The sequence below is a fragment of the Aspergillus sydowii genome, assembly GCF_001890705.1.
Source record: "Aspergillus sydowii CBS 593.65 unplaced genomic scaffold ASPSYscaffold_10, whole genome shotgun sequence".
Taxonomy (NCBI): domain Eukaryota; kingdom Fungi; phylum Ascomycota; class Eurotiomycetes; order Eurotiales; family Aspergillaceae; genus Aspergillus; species Aspergillus sydowii.
This window is the reverse complement of record NW_024467868.1, coordinates 719,415-732,608: the sequence shown is the minus strand read 5'-3', so window position 1 is coordinate 732,608 and position 13,194 is coordinate 719,415. Positions and strand designations below refer to the sequence as shown.

The 13,194-nt window shown below is 51.1% G+C and overlaps 7 protein-coding genes across 7 annotated transcripts; 2 read left to right on the top strand and 5 right to left on the bottom strand.

The window, feature by feature from the left end:
• Window positions 1-1,622: 1,622 nt before the first annotated feature.
• ASPSYDRAFT_1158565 (alkaline phosphatase D family protein) lies at window positions 1,623-3,813 on the bottom strand (the record flags this gene model as incomplete). Its single annotated transcript, XM_040840045.1, has 6 exons — window positions 1,623-2,084; window positions 2,154-2,458; window positions 2,517-2,629; window positions 2,685-2,829; window positions 2,887-3,135; window positions 3,195-3,813. The coding sequence occupies 6 exons, from the start codon at window positions 3,811-3,813 to the stop codon at window positions 1,623-1,625; spliced, it is 1,893 nt and encodes a 630-aa protein (XP_040699899.1).
• Window positions 3,814-4,000: 187 nt separating this feature from the next.
• Window positions 4,001-6,111, bottom strand: ASPSYDRAFT_183076 (uncharacterized protein). The gene is made up of 8 exons (XM_040843525.1): window positions 6,038-6,111; window positions 5,825-5,985; window positions 5,639-5,761; window positions 5,233-5,589; window positions 5,128-5,181; window positions 5,030-5,077; window positions 4,665-4,982; window positions 4,001-4,609 (listed from the first exon to the last, which is right to left on the bottom strand). The coding sequence occupies exons 1-8, from the start codon at window positions 6,100-6,102 to the stop codon at window positions 4,371-4,373; spliced, it is 1,365 nt and encodes a 454-aa protein (XP_040699898.1). The 5' UTR covers window positions 6,103-6,111; the 3' UTR covers window positions 4,001-4,370.
• A 756-nt stretch (window positions 6,112-6,867) lies between these two features.
• Window positions 6,868-7,356, bottom strand: ASPSYDRAFT_34092 (uncharacterized protein; the record flags this gene model as incomplete). Its single annotated transcript, XM_040845184.1, has 1 exon — window positions 6,868-7,356. One exon carries the CDS (start codon window positions 7,354-7,356, stop codon window positions 6,868-6,870), a length of 489 nt encoding a protein of 162 aa, XP_040699897.1.
• A 910-nt stretch (window positions 7,357-8,266) lies between these two features.
• ASPSYDRAFT_134841 (oxidase ustYa family protein) lies at window positions 8,267-9,391 on the top strand (the record flags this gene model as incomplete). Its single annotated transcript, XM_040840696.1, has 5 exons — window positions 8,267-8,501; window positions 8,556-8,687; window positions 8,736-8,866; window positions 8,938-9,037; window positions 9,094-9,391. 5 exons carry the CDS (start codon window positions 8,267-8,269, stop codon window positions 9,333-9,335), a joined length of 840 nt encoding a protein of 279 aa, XP_040699896.1. The 3' UTR covers window positions 9,336-9,391.
• An 80-nt stretch (window positions 9,392-9,471) lies between these two features.
• fmaE (monooxygenase fmaE) lies at window positions 9,472-10,675 on the bottom strand (the record flags this gene model as incomplete). The annotated part of the gene is made up of 5 exons (XM_040843925.1): window positions 10,486-10,675; window positions 10,141-10,433; window positions 9,985-10,079; window positions 9,665-9,919; window positions 9,472-9,611 (listed from the first exon to the last, which is right to left on the bottom strand). Exons 1-5 carry the CDS (start codon window positions 10,564-10,566, stop codon window positions 9,475-9,477), a joined length of 861 nt encoding a protein of 286 aa, XP_040699895.1. The 5' UTR covers window positions 10,567-10,675.
• A 304-nt stretch (window positions 10,676-10,979) lies between these two features.
• Window positions 10,980-11,864, bottom strand: ASPSYDRAFT_48374 (uncharacterized protein). The gene is made up of 2 exons (XM_040847611.1): window positions 11,689-11,864; window positions 10,980-11,625 (listed from the first exon to the last, which is right to left on the bottom strand). The coding sequence occupies exons 1-2, from the start codon at window positions 11,857-11,859 to the stop codon at window positions 11,056-11,058; spliced, it is 741 nt and encodes a 246-aa protein (XP_040699894.1). The 5' UTR covers window positions 11,860-11,864; the 3' UTR covers window positions 10,980-11,055.
• Window positions 11,865-12,595: 731 nt separating this feature from the next.
• Window positions 12,596-13,083, top strand: ASPSYDRAFT_60196 (uncharacterized protein; the record flags this gene model as incomplete). Its single annotated transcript, XM_040849815.1, has 3 exons — window positions 12,596-12,666; window positions 12,716-12,905; window positions 12,940-13,083. The coding sequence occupies 3 exons, from the start codon at window positions 12,596-12,598 to the stop codon at window positions 13,081-13,083; spliced, it is 405 nt and encodes a 134-aa protein (XP_040699893.1).
• Between the last annotated feature and the right edge of the window lie 111 nt (window positions 13,084-13,194).

Below are 13,194 nucleotides of genomic sequence, written 5' to 3'. Positions count from 1 at the left end.
CACTGAGACGAATTTCCTTGCATGATTTTATCCACATGCTTTTATCTTTTTTGGGCTTTTACATTGTTTTGCATTTCGGCTTTTCGTTGTTCTAGTGGTCAAATGTCCAGGTGTAGGTGGAGCTTCCCAGCGTCTTGTAAAAAGTCCGCATGGAAAGCCGTGGAAATAGATTGAGAATCCCCCGGGCTATTATTTCGATTGGTTAATATGAAAATTGAACCCTTCTGTTTCAAAGTATTGTATTGCCTTTTCCCTCGGCTCTGCGCCCTCCCAGATCATCTCAAATTTGACTCGTCTACTTCGCTAACCCCCCTTAGGTCTATGATATATGCCCAGAATAGTCCCATCAGGGATATCCTCGTCTGCCGCCCAGGCCCCTTTCTACGAGGTTACTCATTGTCGTTGATTCTATTCGATAGCTCTATTCGATAGCCCGACGAGCCGTGTGGACAAGGCAGCCAGTAGGAACAGGTCGCCTCACTTCGCCAGACATTTATTCCCGAAACTCCCGAATTCAATGTCAAACAATGAGGAATCTCGATCTGGCCATATTGCAGTGCTGTCTGTACTCTCAAGCCCGCGTTGGACCATTAGGCAGCGAGAATCGCATCGCTGCCCTAGTCAGACCCGCCGCGTCAGTGTCTGACGAGCTCCAGCCTATTTTAAGACGCTGACTATCATCCATCTTGTTTACATTATTGTAATTTTATGCCCGCGAATTACTTCCCAATGTTGCTGTTTGCTGCGATCAGTGGTTTGCCTCTATAGTCAGTGGCTGTGGCTGCGCATTTGTACTCGTTCAGCTGGTGGCGAGGAGAACGTCGGTGACTCCGACTACGACAACAACCTCTGTCAGCTGTTCATAAACATATGATCAGCATTCATCAGCTCGTTAATGGTATCCGATGCACGCTGACGGTATATGGAGCGGGTGTGCTATGATGATTGATAGTACTGTGGGCAGAAATATATTCTACGCCGCGAACATCCTGGCAGAGAGATGTCGCCATTGCAAGCACAATGGCCTGTGGTCTACCTCCAGCATTATGGAATTATATTACAAGCCGCTAATGTGAAATGATAATGCAGGCCATTGTCACCTAGTCGATATGCCTCCTCTTCACGCTCTACGATGGACGGTGATATTCATCAACAATCCAGCCATCTCCTTTGGCTGGGACGTTAAGATCGGAGCAATGATTCAGTGCTTGCTGATGCTAGATGGATATGGAACCACAAAGATAGAAGGAGCTCCAGTTGCTGATCAGGAAATATGGGTTGCTCCTTCCAGTATACTGCGATAGACAACGGAATGTTGAGGATAGGAAGGAGCATTCGGCCTTCTCGTGCCTTTTTTATAAATGGTTTTATACGGTGAATGTTAGGAAGAAGCGACTGACGGTTCGCTTGGGTGAGGGCTGGTATACTCCTAGAGCTGGGGAGAAGATATCAATATCACTGGCTTTTTACCAGCAGGAATAGCATATTCCCCGGTCCCTTCCTGCGGAGTATGAAGATCGCTGCTGCGAGATAGTGGAAATCAAGAAACCGCGCAAATCTGCTTTATTTTCATAACCTAAAACGTCTATTCGTTGAGTATCTAAACAAGTTTATATACCATGTCAGGTCTTGAGGAACATCTGATCAAACTTGACTGCCTTCCACTCGCCAGTCTCGGTATTAAGCGACACATCACTGTGCTTCAGCTTCCCCTCCTGAACAAACCCTGCCTCTACAGCACCCCCAGCCAACGGTCTCTGCAAATGACTCTCACTGTGCTTGACCGTCCAGTTTGCCAATGGCAGCTCCCAGCTGTTCCGTGTCGCGACGGTAGGACAACCGAAGTAACGAGCTTCAGCCTGTTCCTGTCGCAAGTGCAGCTCAAAGTACCCGCGGTAGTAACCCTCCACCCATTTGAGTTCGGGATTAATGTTGTACGCGTTGGCCTTTTGCTCACCATCCTCGCGGGAGACCGTGCTCAGGCCGGAGCTTGAGACGGCAGTCCCGGCGAACTCCACGCCAATTGCTCCCTTGCCGGTGACGTTGTTGTAGGGCTTTGTGCCCTCCCAGATCATATCGGATACCTGCCACCCATCGTCTTTTAGCCTGACGCTTTACAGATACTAGCGGAAGGAAATGAACAGAAAACATACCCAGTTGACGTGTGTATCTCCCGCAATGTTGATATTATTCGTAATATCATTCTCGTACATATGCTTCAGCGTCCGGTTCTGGTTCGCCCGGTACGCCGTCCAGGCATCGGTGCTGAACGAGATTGACCCGTCCTCCTCTTGCTGCTCGATGTGCGCAAAGACGAGCTGGTTCCCGATAACGCGCCATTTCGCGCCGCGGTCTTTGCTCTCGGAGAGCTGGCGGTAGAACCAGTTCTCCTGGCGAGCTCCCATGATACTGCGGCCGGCGTCGTCGTGGATACGCTCAATGTAGTCAGCGTTGTCGCCTGGCAAGTTATGGTTAGCAGATGCATCTCCCCAATCAGGTTCATGAATAGGCCGTACTGATATCCGTGATCGAGCGATCGTAGTGTCGGGTGTCAATCATGATCAGGTCGAAGAGGTTGCCCATTTGGAAGTTCCGCCAGATGCGCAGGCCATCGTCCATGTCAACTTGCCTGATATTGTCAGCTTTGTAACAATAGACGCAAGCAGAGTAACCCGGTAACCCACCGGATAGGCATCCACTCGAAGTAAGCGCGGACGGCATTCATCTTGCGCTGATCAACGCTGATCTGCGGCCCATAGTTCAGGAATGAATCTTCGGTATTGCGCAGGCCGCTGAAGCCATCGCGATAGCCGTTGTTTGCGATTTCTACTCCGTTAGCTTCTTCAAGAGTACCTAGTTAAGGATTGGAGAAGAACTTGGTCTTACCATGATCGTCCCACACAGTAATCCAGGGAAACTTCTGGTGAGAAGCGACGAGATCGAGGTCCGTCCGGTACTGTCCAAGGCGAGTCCTGTAGTCATACAAGGAGAAGATCTCTCGCTGGGGAACGACGGCACGCTCATCGACGCCCGGGACGCCGCTTTCGTATTCGTAGATGTAGTCGCCGAGGTGGACTACGTAGTCGACATTGTCCTTGCGCGCGACGTTGCCGTATGCGTTGAAGTAGCCATTCGCTAAAAGAATAAGTCAGTACATCTCATGAAAGCTGTGCAAAGACGTGCTAGGGGCATACGGTAGTTGCTGCATGAGTGGACAGCAAGTTTAACCTCTTCAGTCTGCTGCTTCGCGCTCGGAGCAGTCTTGGTACGTCCAAGAGGAGAGGCATTATTCGAGTCGCAGACATTAAACCGGTAATAGTAAGTCGTGAACGGCTTGAGACCGGTGGCCTCGACCTTGACAGTGTAATCGATGTCACTGCTGGTCAGCGCGCGACCTTTGTCGACAACATGACGGGCGCTTTTGTCTGAGAACACGCGGTACTCGACACAGATAGGGTGCGCCGATGCCTTGGCGTAGGCCTCATTTTCGTGGTTGTAGAGAGGCACATCCCCGGAAACAGTGGTGTTGCTGTCGGAGGCCTCCATGGATGGGGCGATACGGGTCCAGAGAATGACGCTGTCGGCGTAGGGGTCGCCCGAGGCGACGTTGTGGGTGAAGTTTAGCTGGGAGGGCTCGTAGGGGACTTCATCACGCTTTGATAGACTGCGGCGCTGGATGGCATCCACGTTGATTCCCATGTTGGTGTGGTCATGGTTTAGAGAAGGGCTACGGTAGTTCAGGTTGCCATTGTAGCCCGCGACGGCGCTGGAGGACAGCGCCAGGAGCGAGAGGAGGGTGCTGGTGTAGACCATATTGCCTACTAATCGTGATAGCTCTCGCCGTTCTCTTCTAAATTCCAGGGTGTTACACCAATGCAACTCGCACCTTTATATCTGCTACTCTGCATGACTGTAAACACATGTAGTATAGGAAATGTTATACCCGACATTATCCCCCAACAACCAATAGTAGAAAGACTCTCCAACACATGTGCAGGCACAAGATATCCCACTATCTACGTGCAATCACCATCCAAATCGATTGGGCCCTTGATGTTCCGTACGATGGACCACCCCCGTATATTTCGGAGCGCAAGCGAGGACGGAAATGAAGCCAAGGGAGCTATGGAGAACATCAGAATCCGTAAGCACAGTATGACGATTTATATCCGAGTCCCCGTGGACGCATGATCGGGCCTGATTGGCCTTGGCTGCGATGCTGATCATCTCTTGTGCTTCCTGGATGTCCCTGCCAATCCCTCGGCCAAGCATTGGCACTGGTCCTCCCCGAATCGAATGCAAGCGATCGTTAATCAGTATTATAGCAAGGCACAGAGCAACCTGGAACACACCGGCCCATGGCCTGCCGATTAATACGCATAACGATACGTGCAGGCCAAGTCCCCCAGCTTCTCTTCCTCCTCGGCCGTCACTTCAACTCCCTCCGCCAGCATGCGCTCGCGTTGCCGATTCTCGTACCATAGGCCAAGAAAATAGATCGTCGCCATGGCACCCGAGAAACAGGCGAAGGAGAGGCCGATGATATAGCCATTCCGGTACAGCGGGGCATCTTTCTCTAGGAAAGAGTATGTACCCACAATGCCCCCGACTGCGCCACCATCGTCAGTTCTGCAGTAGGGTTTAGATGCGAGATCACTACTTACTATTTCCGATTCCAACTTGAAATGCTGTGCCTACGCTCCTCCTTGTACGACCACCCAGGTTCATGCCGAACCAGCAGAGGTATACCGGGGTGGCGCTGAAGCAGCCGCAGTTGACAAGGAACAGCGCGAAATATTGTACATTATGATGCACGGTTTCGCGGAGAGTGAGTAGAATGCAGTAGCCACTGATGGCGATGAGAACAGAGATCAAAGCAAATGCATATCTGTGTCGAAAGTAATCTGACAGCCATGCAACAACCAGAGAGCATCCGAAGGAGGCAGCCCATGGAGGGACAGAGTACAGTTGCGTTTTGATTGCTGTATATGTTAGTTTATCTTACTTGTGTATGGTATCGGTCACTCACGTCCATAGCCATATGTTCTGATAATAGTTGGCGCAAAATAGGCGTACCCTAGACACCATCAGCCACTTCGTTGGAGATTACGCAGGACGCCAACGTACCATAGCCACTAACAATCTGCCCAAACATCATGAGTGCCGCAATGAAAATTTTCCCTGTGCAGCAGGTCAGTCCAGAAACAAACGAACAGTCCCGAGGACACCCACAATCCCTGAACACCTGCAAGACGTCGCGCCATCGCGTCCTCCCACTCACGCTTAGGCTCCCATTCTCCCGGGCCGCTCTATCACGAAGGAACTCAAACTCCCTTTGGCTAACCCACTTGCAGTCTTCCGGGAAATCCGGTAACGCAAAGAATACGACCACGGCCATCAGGCAAGTCGCCGCACCTTCGATAATAAACACCCATCGCCAGCCGCCGTACCCTCCCACTCCATCCATCTTACCGAGTGCGCTGGCGAGTAGACCCCCAAATGCACCGGCTAGGATGGTGGAGCATCCAAAGATTGCGTATCTTTTCTGGGCCTCGTATCGTCTGTACCACATGCTGAGCATGTATACGCCTGCGAACGGTCAATTAGAGAGCTTGTACATCAAGTGGTCTATACTGACATCCAGGAATCATCCCGGCCTCGAACGTCCCTAGAAACCAGCGGGTAACCATTAACGAGGCCCAGCTCTTGACAAGCCCTTGGAAGATCGTGACGAGACCGAAGCTCAATGCACAGAAGGACACTTGGGTGATGAGTGTTAGTAGCAGTTCTTTCTCAATATGGACGTCGGATGTCTGTAACATACGCCAAACATGGGGTTTGAGCTTCACCAGGAACAAGTTGGCTGGGATCTCGAACACGACATAGGGGATGAAGAATATCATCAAGGCTGCGTTGTATTTTGTTCCATCGACCATCGCGAGATCCTCTCGCATCCCGAGGACAGCGGCGTTTCCGATATTAACTCTGTGATACGTCTTAGTATCCCAGTAGTAGATGGAAACATTGGAGCATGTACCTATCGAGGAACGTAATGAGATACATTGTGACGAGGCATGGCAGCAGCCGGAGGTCAATCCTCATCAACAGTCTTCTCTCGTTGATGTGAGCCTCCGAGACTTCGCCTGTCTCGACGCTCTCGACAATATTATCTTCTATGGGACTGTTACCCGAAGTGCAACCTGTGCGAAGTGGCCTTTCCATTGCAACTTACCTTGCTTTCCCATCTTCCCCGAGATTTTCTGTGGTAGAATCTGTTTGACAACCTACAGTAAAGTCGAGGCCCATGGAAGGATATATACAAATGTTGTCCTGTTATAGTCTGCAGCACTTCATTATTTTATGCATGCTCTGCATCCCAAGTATCCCACAGTCAATATCCCTCCTTACCGACTGAATGTCAGAATTGCCACCTCGACGTAGCAGCTGCATATCAGATTGGACAGGTAGGAGACATGTTACGCTCTCGGCGCACGCAGAGTAGGACAGCATGAGATGGACAGGGAGGGATCTGCTGATAAGTACCTTGCTTCTGATATTTTTTTCGTCTATATAGACTCTACTCATAGCGAACGTTGGTCCGTTCTAGAACGAGCTCCGGTTATTTCCTTCAGTGGTTCAACTCAATATGATAAATGTCTCATTGTCAGACCTGGCTGTTTATGCAGGTTCCTTGCATTGCACGCATGGAATACCATTCCTATGAGAAATTCGGTGGAGGAGGAGATACCTGTAATATGTATTATTCTTGCATACGTGGCTGATATCGAATCACTCTTTGCTGCCACCTCGCATTCTCAACTGATACACTGGCTGCTTTACATTTCCCTGAATCAGTCCAACCAACGGCTAGTCCAGCCTTAACGCCTGACTGACAACATCTGCATCGTAGTCACCGTAGCTCGCATACTCTCCATAATCTCCATATCCCGAGTAGTCACCATATGGAGAACCCGTGCAAGTACTAGTGGTGGATGGAGTCGGTGTCACATTCACAGTAGTAGTTGCAGTTGGGGAAGGGGGAAGGATTGGTTGGATCGATGCATCTGTTCTGTCAATGTCAATGTCAATGGCAGCATCGTCGGACTGCTCCTGCTGCTGCTGCTGCTGCTGCTGCTGGTGCGAGTTCCTGAAAATCCACTTGCGCTCATGCGCCATTTCCATCATTGGAGCGGCGGCTTGGGCGGCGGCGTTGGGCATGCAGATTCTGGACTCCTCGTTTGTTGCTTTCATGCATGATATTTCTGGACTTGAGTCGGCTGAGTTTCGTACCGGCTGGCCTAGGGCCAGGGCCAGGTGCACGGCGAGGGCGAGGAGTCCGGTAGGGATGAGCTGCATGATGGCTGATGGCGCTGGATCTAGGCCTGGCTGGAGGAGGTGTTTAGGGTATTTGACGAATATTGGGCGGGTTGAGGTTGTGAGTAGGGGTTCGTAGCTATACTTCGTGGGAGATGCTCGCAGTATTTATACATGACATGGACCCGTCCCAGGACTTGCTATCAAGCTCATGGTACCTCGCATCTATACGCGTAATCAAAGACCCAGAGGAAGTATGGGAGCTCGTCCCAGCAACATCTAGACATCGGTCCATTTGTCTGGTCGTCTGGAGCGGCCCAGAATGCGGATGCAGTGTCACCTTCGCCCTTCCCACCAGCAGGCCAGGTCTTTGGCGAGCTTGGATTCCCTTGCTGCTGGGATTTTACAATCAAGGATGGCCATGGTGCTGTCCAGTCTCCTTCGTCCCTGATCTTCCTCGTGCATTCTTTTACAGCCTCCTTGCTTCCCCATCGCTACAGTATAACCCTGTCTTGCCACAAATCTCGTCCATCTTGCCCTATGACTCTGCTTTAGATGGCCACTTTATCGGTCTTCTCCTGCCCATGATTCAGACCTCTACTATCCCCTCCCCCAGAAGATGTAACGGTTCTGCAGGTGTGCCACCCTTGTCCCACCGGTGATAATCAACGGGTTGACAACCCGATGGCAACCCGCATGAAATTCAAATCGGCCTAAAGATCGAAACATGCCGATGTTACACTTGGGAGCCTTGCGCCAATTCCAATCTTGCCATTATCATGAGTTGCTCGGGTCTGTTGCTGCAAATGCGCTGCAACTTTCCTCGTAGAGATACTGCACCCCTTCCTTCCAAGGGCAGCATCCACTTGCAGGAACGAAACAAGTCAGATAGACTTTCCAGTGTTATTCACTCATGAATTACCTTCCACCTGTCCTTGTAGTTCAGGACAAAATGCCTACCTTGGACCACCACGCGGATGCCGAAGCCAGCGACGAGCTTCTGAAGGACAGCGAAACCGTATATTCACGGACATATACAAACGACAAACACCACCGAACTCACGAATTCTGGCGTACTATTGCACTTATCATTGTAACAAGCGCCCTGTCTTGCTTGACTGGCTTGTTTATTGGGTACCAACACCATCACAGCGATGAGATCTGCTCACGACGTACGTCGCATTACTGTACGCGTTTCTCCTATTGAGACTAAAAGGCGTGCCCATATTAACTTACAGCAGCCACCGTCATGTCGAATATCCCCATAAAATACCACCGGCAACGCTTCAACGGGTCACTGTTGAAAGAGAATATCTTTCGTCAGGGCGCCGGCCCGGAAGTAGACGCTGCATGGGAGTCCCTCGGTGTGAATTGTGAGTTCAATACAGATCCATTAAACAATACCCTAATGAGCGTTCCAGACCGACCGATCAGTGTCCCTGCCGAAGAAGCAACCCGTTCCGGTATCGCACCAGACCAGGTGCAGATAAATGAAGCCTACGGCGGTGGATATCCAGCGAACGTGGAGGGACTCCATCATTTACACTGCTTGGTTAGTGGATTACCACAACTGCAAGATAGAACTAGAACCCTAGTTGGTTGACTTCTTGACTTCATCTGCAGAATCTCCTCCGCCAGTCTCTCTATTACAACTACGATTACTATCGCTCCCTAGGCACGGGGGCCTTCAAGAACGAAGACTTCATCGTGCGCTACCATGTTTGTATGTACACCGCTGAGCAGGTATTGTATTCTCCGACGCTATGTTAACATCTCCAGCACACTGCCTTGACATCCTCCGCCAGCAGCTGATGTGCACGGTCGACGTTGGCGTTCTCGGCCAGGTCTGGGTTCATCCTGATAAGCCGTCGGCCTTTGTGGACTTTAATACTGAGCATCACTGTCGCAATTTCGAGCAAATCAGGGATTGGGCGGAGGCGCATCAGCTTCCTGAGCATGTACCGAAGGACTTCCTGAGACCGCCGCGGGAGGGAGATCGCATATACAACGAGATTCCGTAGGTCTATAAGGTATATAGAGGGTGACATAAAATAACTCAAGTCAATGATAAACCGACCTTACCTATCTATACAGTCTGGCAATTGCAATAAAAACAACTACTATACACACCAACCCTTCCATGTCGAACTGTCCCATCCTTCACTTCGTCTCCCAACCCAGCCTATTTTTCGCTGACTTCATATTCGCCCTGGAGGCATCAACAATACTCCCCATCCACTGCTTCGGCTTCTCTCCATCTCCACCCCCAACAGACTTGACCGGGAACATCGCCGTCGCTACCAAACCTCATTAGCACTTCCCCTGTCGAACCACGTTCAGAAAGACATACCCAGGCCAATCGGCTTATAATTAATATAAATACTCTCCCAAGCCCCAGCAGGCGCCTCATAAACCTCATGCATGATACTGATATGCGGATGGTCCTTGACGGTGCGATTCCACCAGTCCCAGCCGGCGCGGTGCGCAGGCGCGTGTGCGAATCTGTGTAGACCTGCCATGGAGCGGAAGTAGTAGACTGTCAGTTGCCCGCGGGCGGCGTTGTGTGCTTCGTCGTTGTTGGAGATGTAGGAGGAGCTTGTTAGGTCTGTTTGGTTCTTTTGTTAGTTGCATAAAAGTTTCTTGGTGTGAAAGAAAGAAAGGGGGGCTTACAGCCGTATTCTTCCCTGTTCTGTTCTAGGTCTTTGACCATTGAGGTGAAGTAGTCGCCTACCTTTTGGAATCCGGGCGAGAGGATTCCGAGGGGGCTGTTATATTCGATATGTGTTAGTGGACACGATATTAACTTGGGTAGTAGGTAAGGCATACTGGTTTGACTTTGCACCTAGCAGCAAAACAACCACACCATCGCGGGACGGTCGATCGCCGAAATCGCCATACTGGTCTGGAATCTGGGCTGAGAATTTCTGCGGAATGATGCCGTCCATAGCGGGGTTTGATTTCAGGCCGTATGTCATTAAGAGCACATCGAGTCCGCGATATGCGAGGACGAGAACCGCCGGGATGAACGTGAGAGCTGTTGGGAATAGCCATGTCAGCAGTCCTTGCAGGGAGGCTGCGAGGAGAAACCAGCTGGATGGTTGGAAATTGTTCAGTAGGAGCTGTGAGGTTGTTAGCATGCACTGTTCGTTGCATTGTTTGGTCTTGACGTACTGTCTGCAAGGGGATTCGCCGACCCAGGCTTGACTCTGGTGGAGTGGTGGTCGGTGCGAATAGGGGTTGGAGAGGTGCCATGATGGTTATTTTGTCCAAGTAAGCTGTGGTTTTGAGAGATGTCTGGGAATGTAGTTCTTATATACCACTATATCACCTGAGCTGAGAATGTATTAATAGCATGTGAGCCAGTCTGGCGATTTGTTCATCCGCAGACTCTTTCGTTGCGGATACTGTGGCTTGAGGCCTCCAGCCGCTGATGCGACGACGCCCAATGATGACGATCGGATTAGCGACGGCCCCATTGAAGCTTCAGCAGATGGAGCACGATTCCTCCGTGGGCCGTCTTAGTCGCGGTCTCTCTTTGGTCCGACGCTGATTTGGGGCGAATACGCTGAAGACTTGACGCAGACCGTGTCCGTGTCCGAGTCCGAGTCCGTTCCTATAGAGCCCGGACCTCGGTGTCTTTGTGATTATCTGAACAAATTGTTATGTGGCAGTTTTTATGTATTAGTATTAACTCTAACAATGCTTGACACTTGTTAGATTAAACATTAGGTTAACCGTCTATCAATTTGACTTGAACAAGAGCAGCCCTAATCCAACCCCCAGTCCGAATCCCACCCCGACCCCCAAGCCCAGCGCTGCCCCAACCCCAAGCCCAACACCCACTGCAATCCCAACCCCAAGCGCCCATTTCCCACGACCCATCCAGCCACTACTCGTACTTATACTCGAGCTCGGAGTGTACGAACTAGCAAAACTGCCCCCGTCGCCGCAATCTCCGCTGTCATCTGGTAACTCAGTATAGAGCGCGTTCCCACGCATCACCTGCAGCCATTCAAACTCCATCATCTGCGCCTTGGAGTATCCGAACCGCCGCGCCATATACTCCCAGTCGCCGTCGCTGATGAGCTCCTTTGCGTCGCGGACCTTGGCGTGCATGTGGAACGATTCTTGTATGGTTTTGGGCTTTCCGCGGATGGTGGATGCGCAGTTGACGAAGCCGGTTGCGCCGCTGTGGTATTGGACTTTGAACAGGATGGTCGGCGTGTTGTTGAGGGACGGGTTGTACAGACAGCCTGCGAAGGTGAGGAAGCATTTTATCGTTTCGAGTAGGGGGATGTCGAGGATGTTTGTCTGGAAGTGGCATTTTAGCATGGCGTTCTTTTTCGCTAAAGTTAGAGAGAATGGGATACTCACGGGCTCATTGTGCTGGCGTATGCTATCGGAATTCAACCTCTGTACTATCGATGTGGCCTCTGGTCTCTGTAGTCGGTCTGGGATTATGAGCGGCTTGGTCTCGAAGGCGACGACAGTCTTGGCCATTTGGTCTGTCTTGTCGGAGCGTGTGACTTTCTCCGTATTATGCATCTGTGGGACCGCGTAATGGCCTGCAGTGAAAATGCGTGAATGACGACTGATATATGAAATGATATGGCGGTGTATGTATGTATGGCCGCTCTAACGAAGTGGGCTCTATAGACAATTGTGCCAGGCAAGGAGGAATGTGATACAGAGCAGCGGTAAAGGCCATCGCATTTATGTTGTTGTGAACAATCTAGACGGCCACGGGTCTGGGTATCTTCACTACAGTTCACTACATGCACCTTGATCTATTCACACCTCTGTGTGTATTCCCAGAATAGCCTAAATATCGACATGTTCTAGCCAGGTACCCATGACTCGTGAAGGTCCAAGCCAAGTGGGGATGTGCAGTCCTGCTCTGGGCCCACAGGCTGGACTCTGGCAATCACATCTCTATCACACTACCTATTTCGACTGTGGCGTGACGCAATGGCGACAGGCTTGTGCGACCCTGATTCATTGGCAATAGGGTGGGCTTGTGGGGGTGTAGGACGGCGATCGATCTCTTGGCTCGATCAAAGGCCAACAGACGAGCCTGTGATGAACGCATGATTGCCAGAGTGTTCGCTGACTTGCATTGACCCCGGCCACTGAGCGCGTAGTTAGGGCCATGATTGGGCGCAGCGATGTCCGGCCGGGGGTCGATGACGCTGGGCTGAGCCTGGCGGGTCATATAAAGGGTGGACCAGCTCTTTGTTCTGAAGCCAGAACCAAGACTGAACACGCAACTCCCGTCAGCAACATGTCTACCTCCAAGATTGCAGCCTCCGACATCAAGGTCGTCAAGGCCGGCGACACATACCAGGTCGAGGGGTAAGTCCTTAAGTCCTGTGGCATTGGATCCTGTCTCTTACATCTTCAGTCGTCCTCGCGAGGAATTCACCATCCTCAACATCTTCCACCCGCCCAACCTCCCCGGCAAGCAGATTGTCGTGGTCAAGCTCTGGTATAGCCCTAACGCGGCCTCCCCGCCTCACACTCACAGCGGCGCCACCATCGTGGGCGTGGTGACTGAGGGGACGGTCCTCAATCAGATGAACGACGATGACCCGGTCTCCTCCTCGCAGGGGGGGGATCTTCTATGAGGGACCCGGGTGTCATCACGTTCGCAGCGAGAACAACACCCAGGAGAGGGCTTCGTTTGTGGCTGTGTTGATTATTGACGATGAGGTTGTCAAGGAAGGATATCACAAGATCTTTGTTTTGGATGCTGAGAACGAGGCTAAATAAGTGTGTAACGATTCTCGCCATCTCTGAATTTAATTAGTAGTAATAACATTATCTCAGATGAGGTACATGGTAGCCCCGTAGTTCTACATCCTGTCACTATAGTTATTCTAC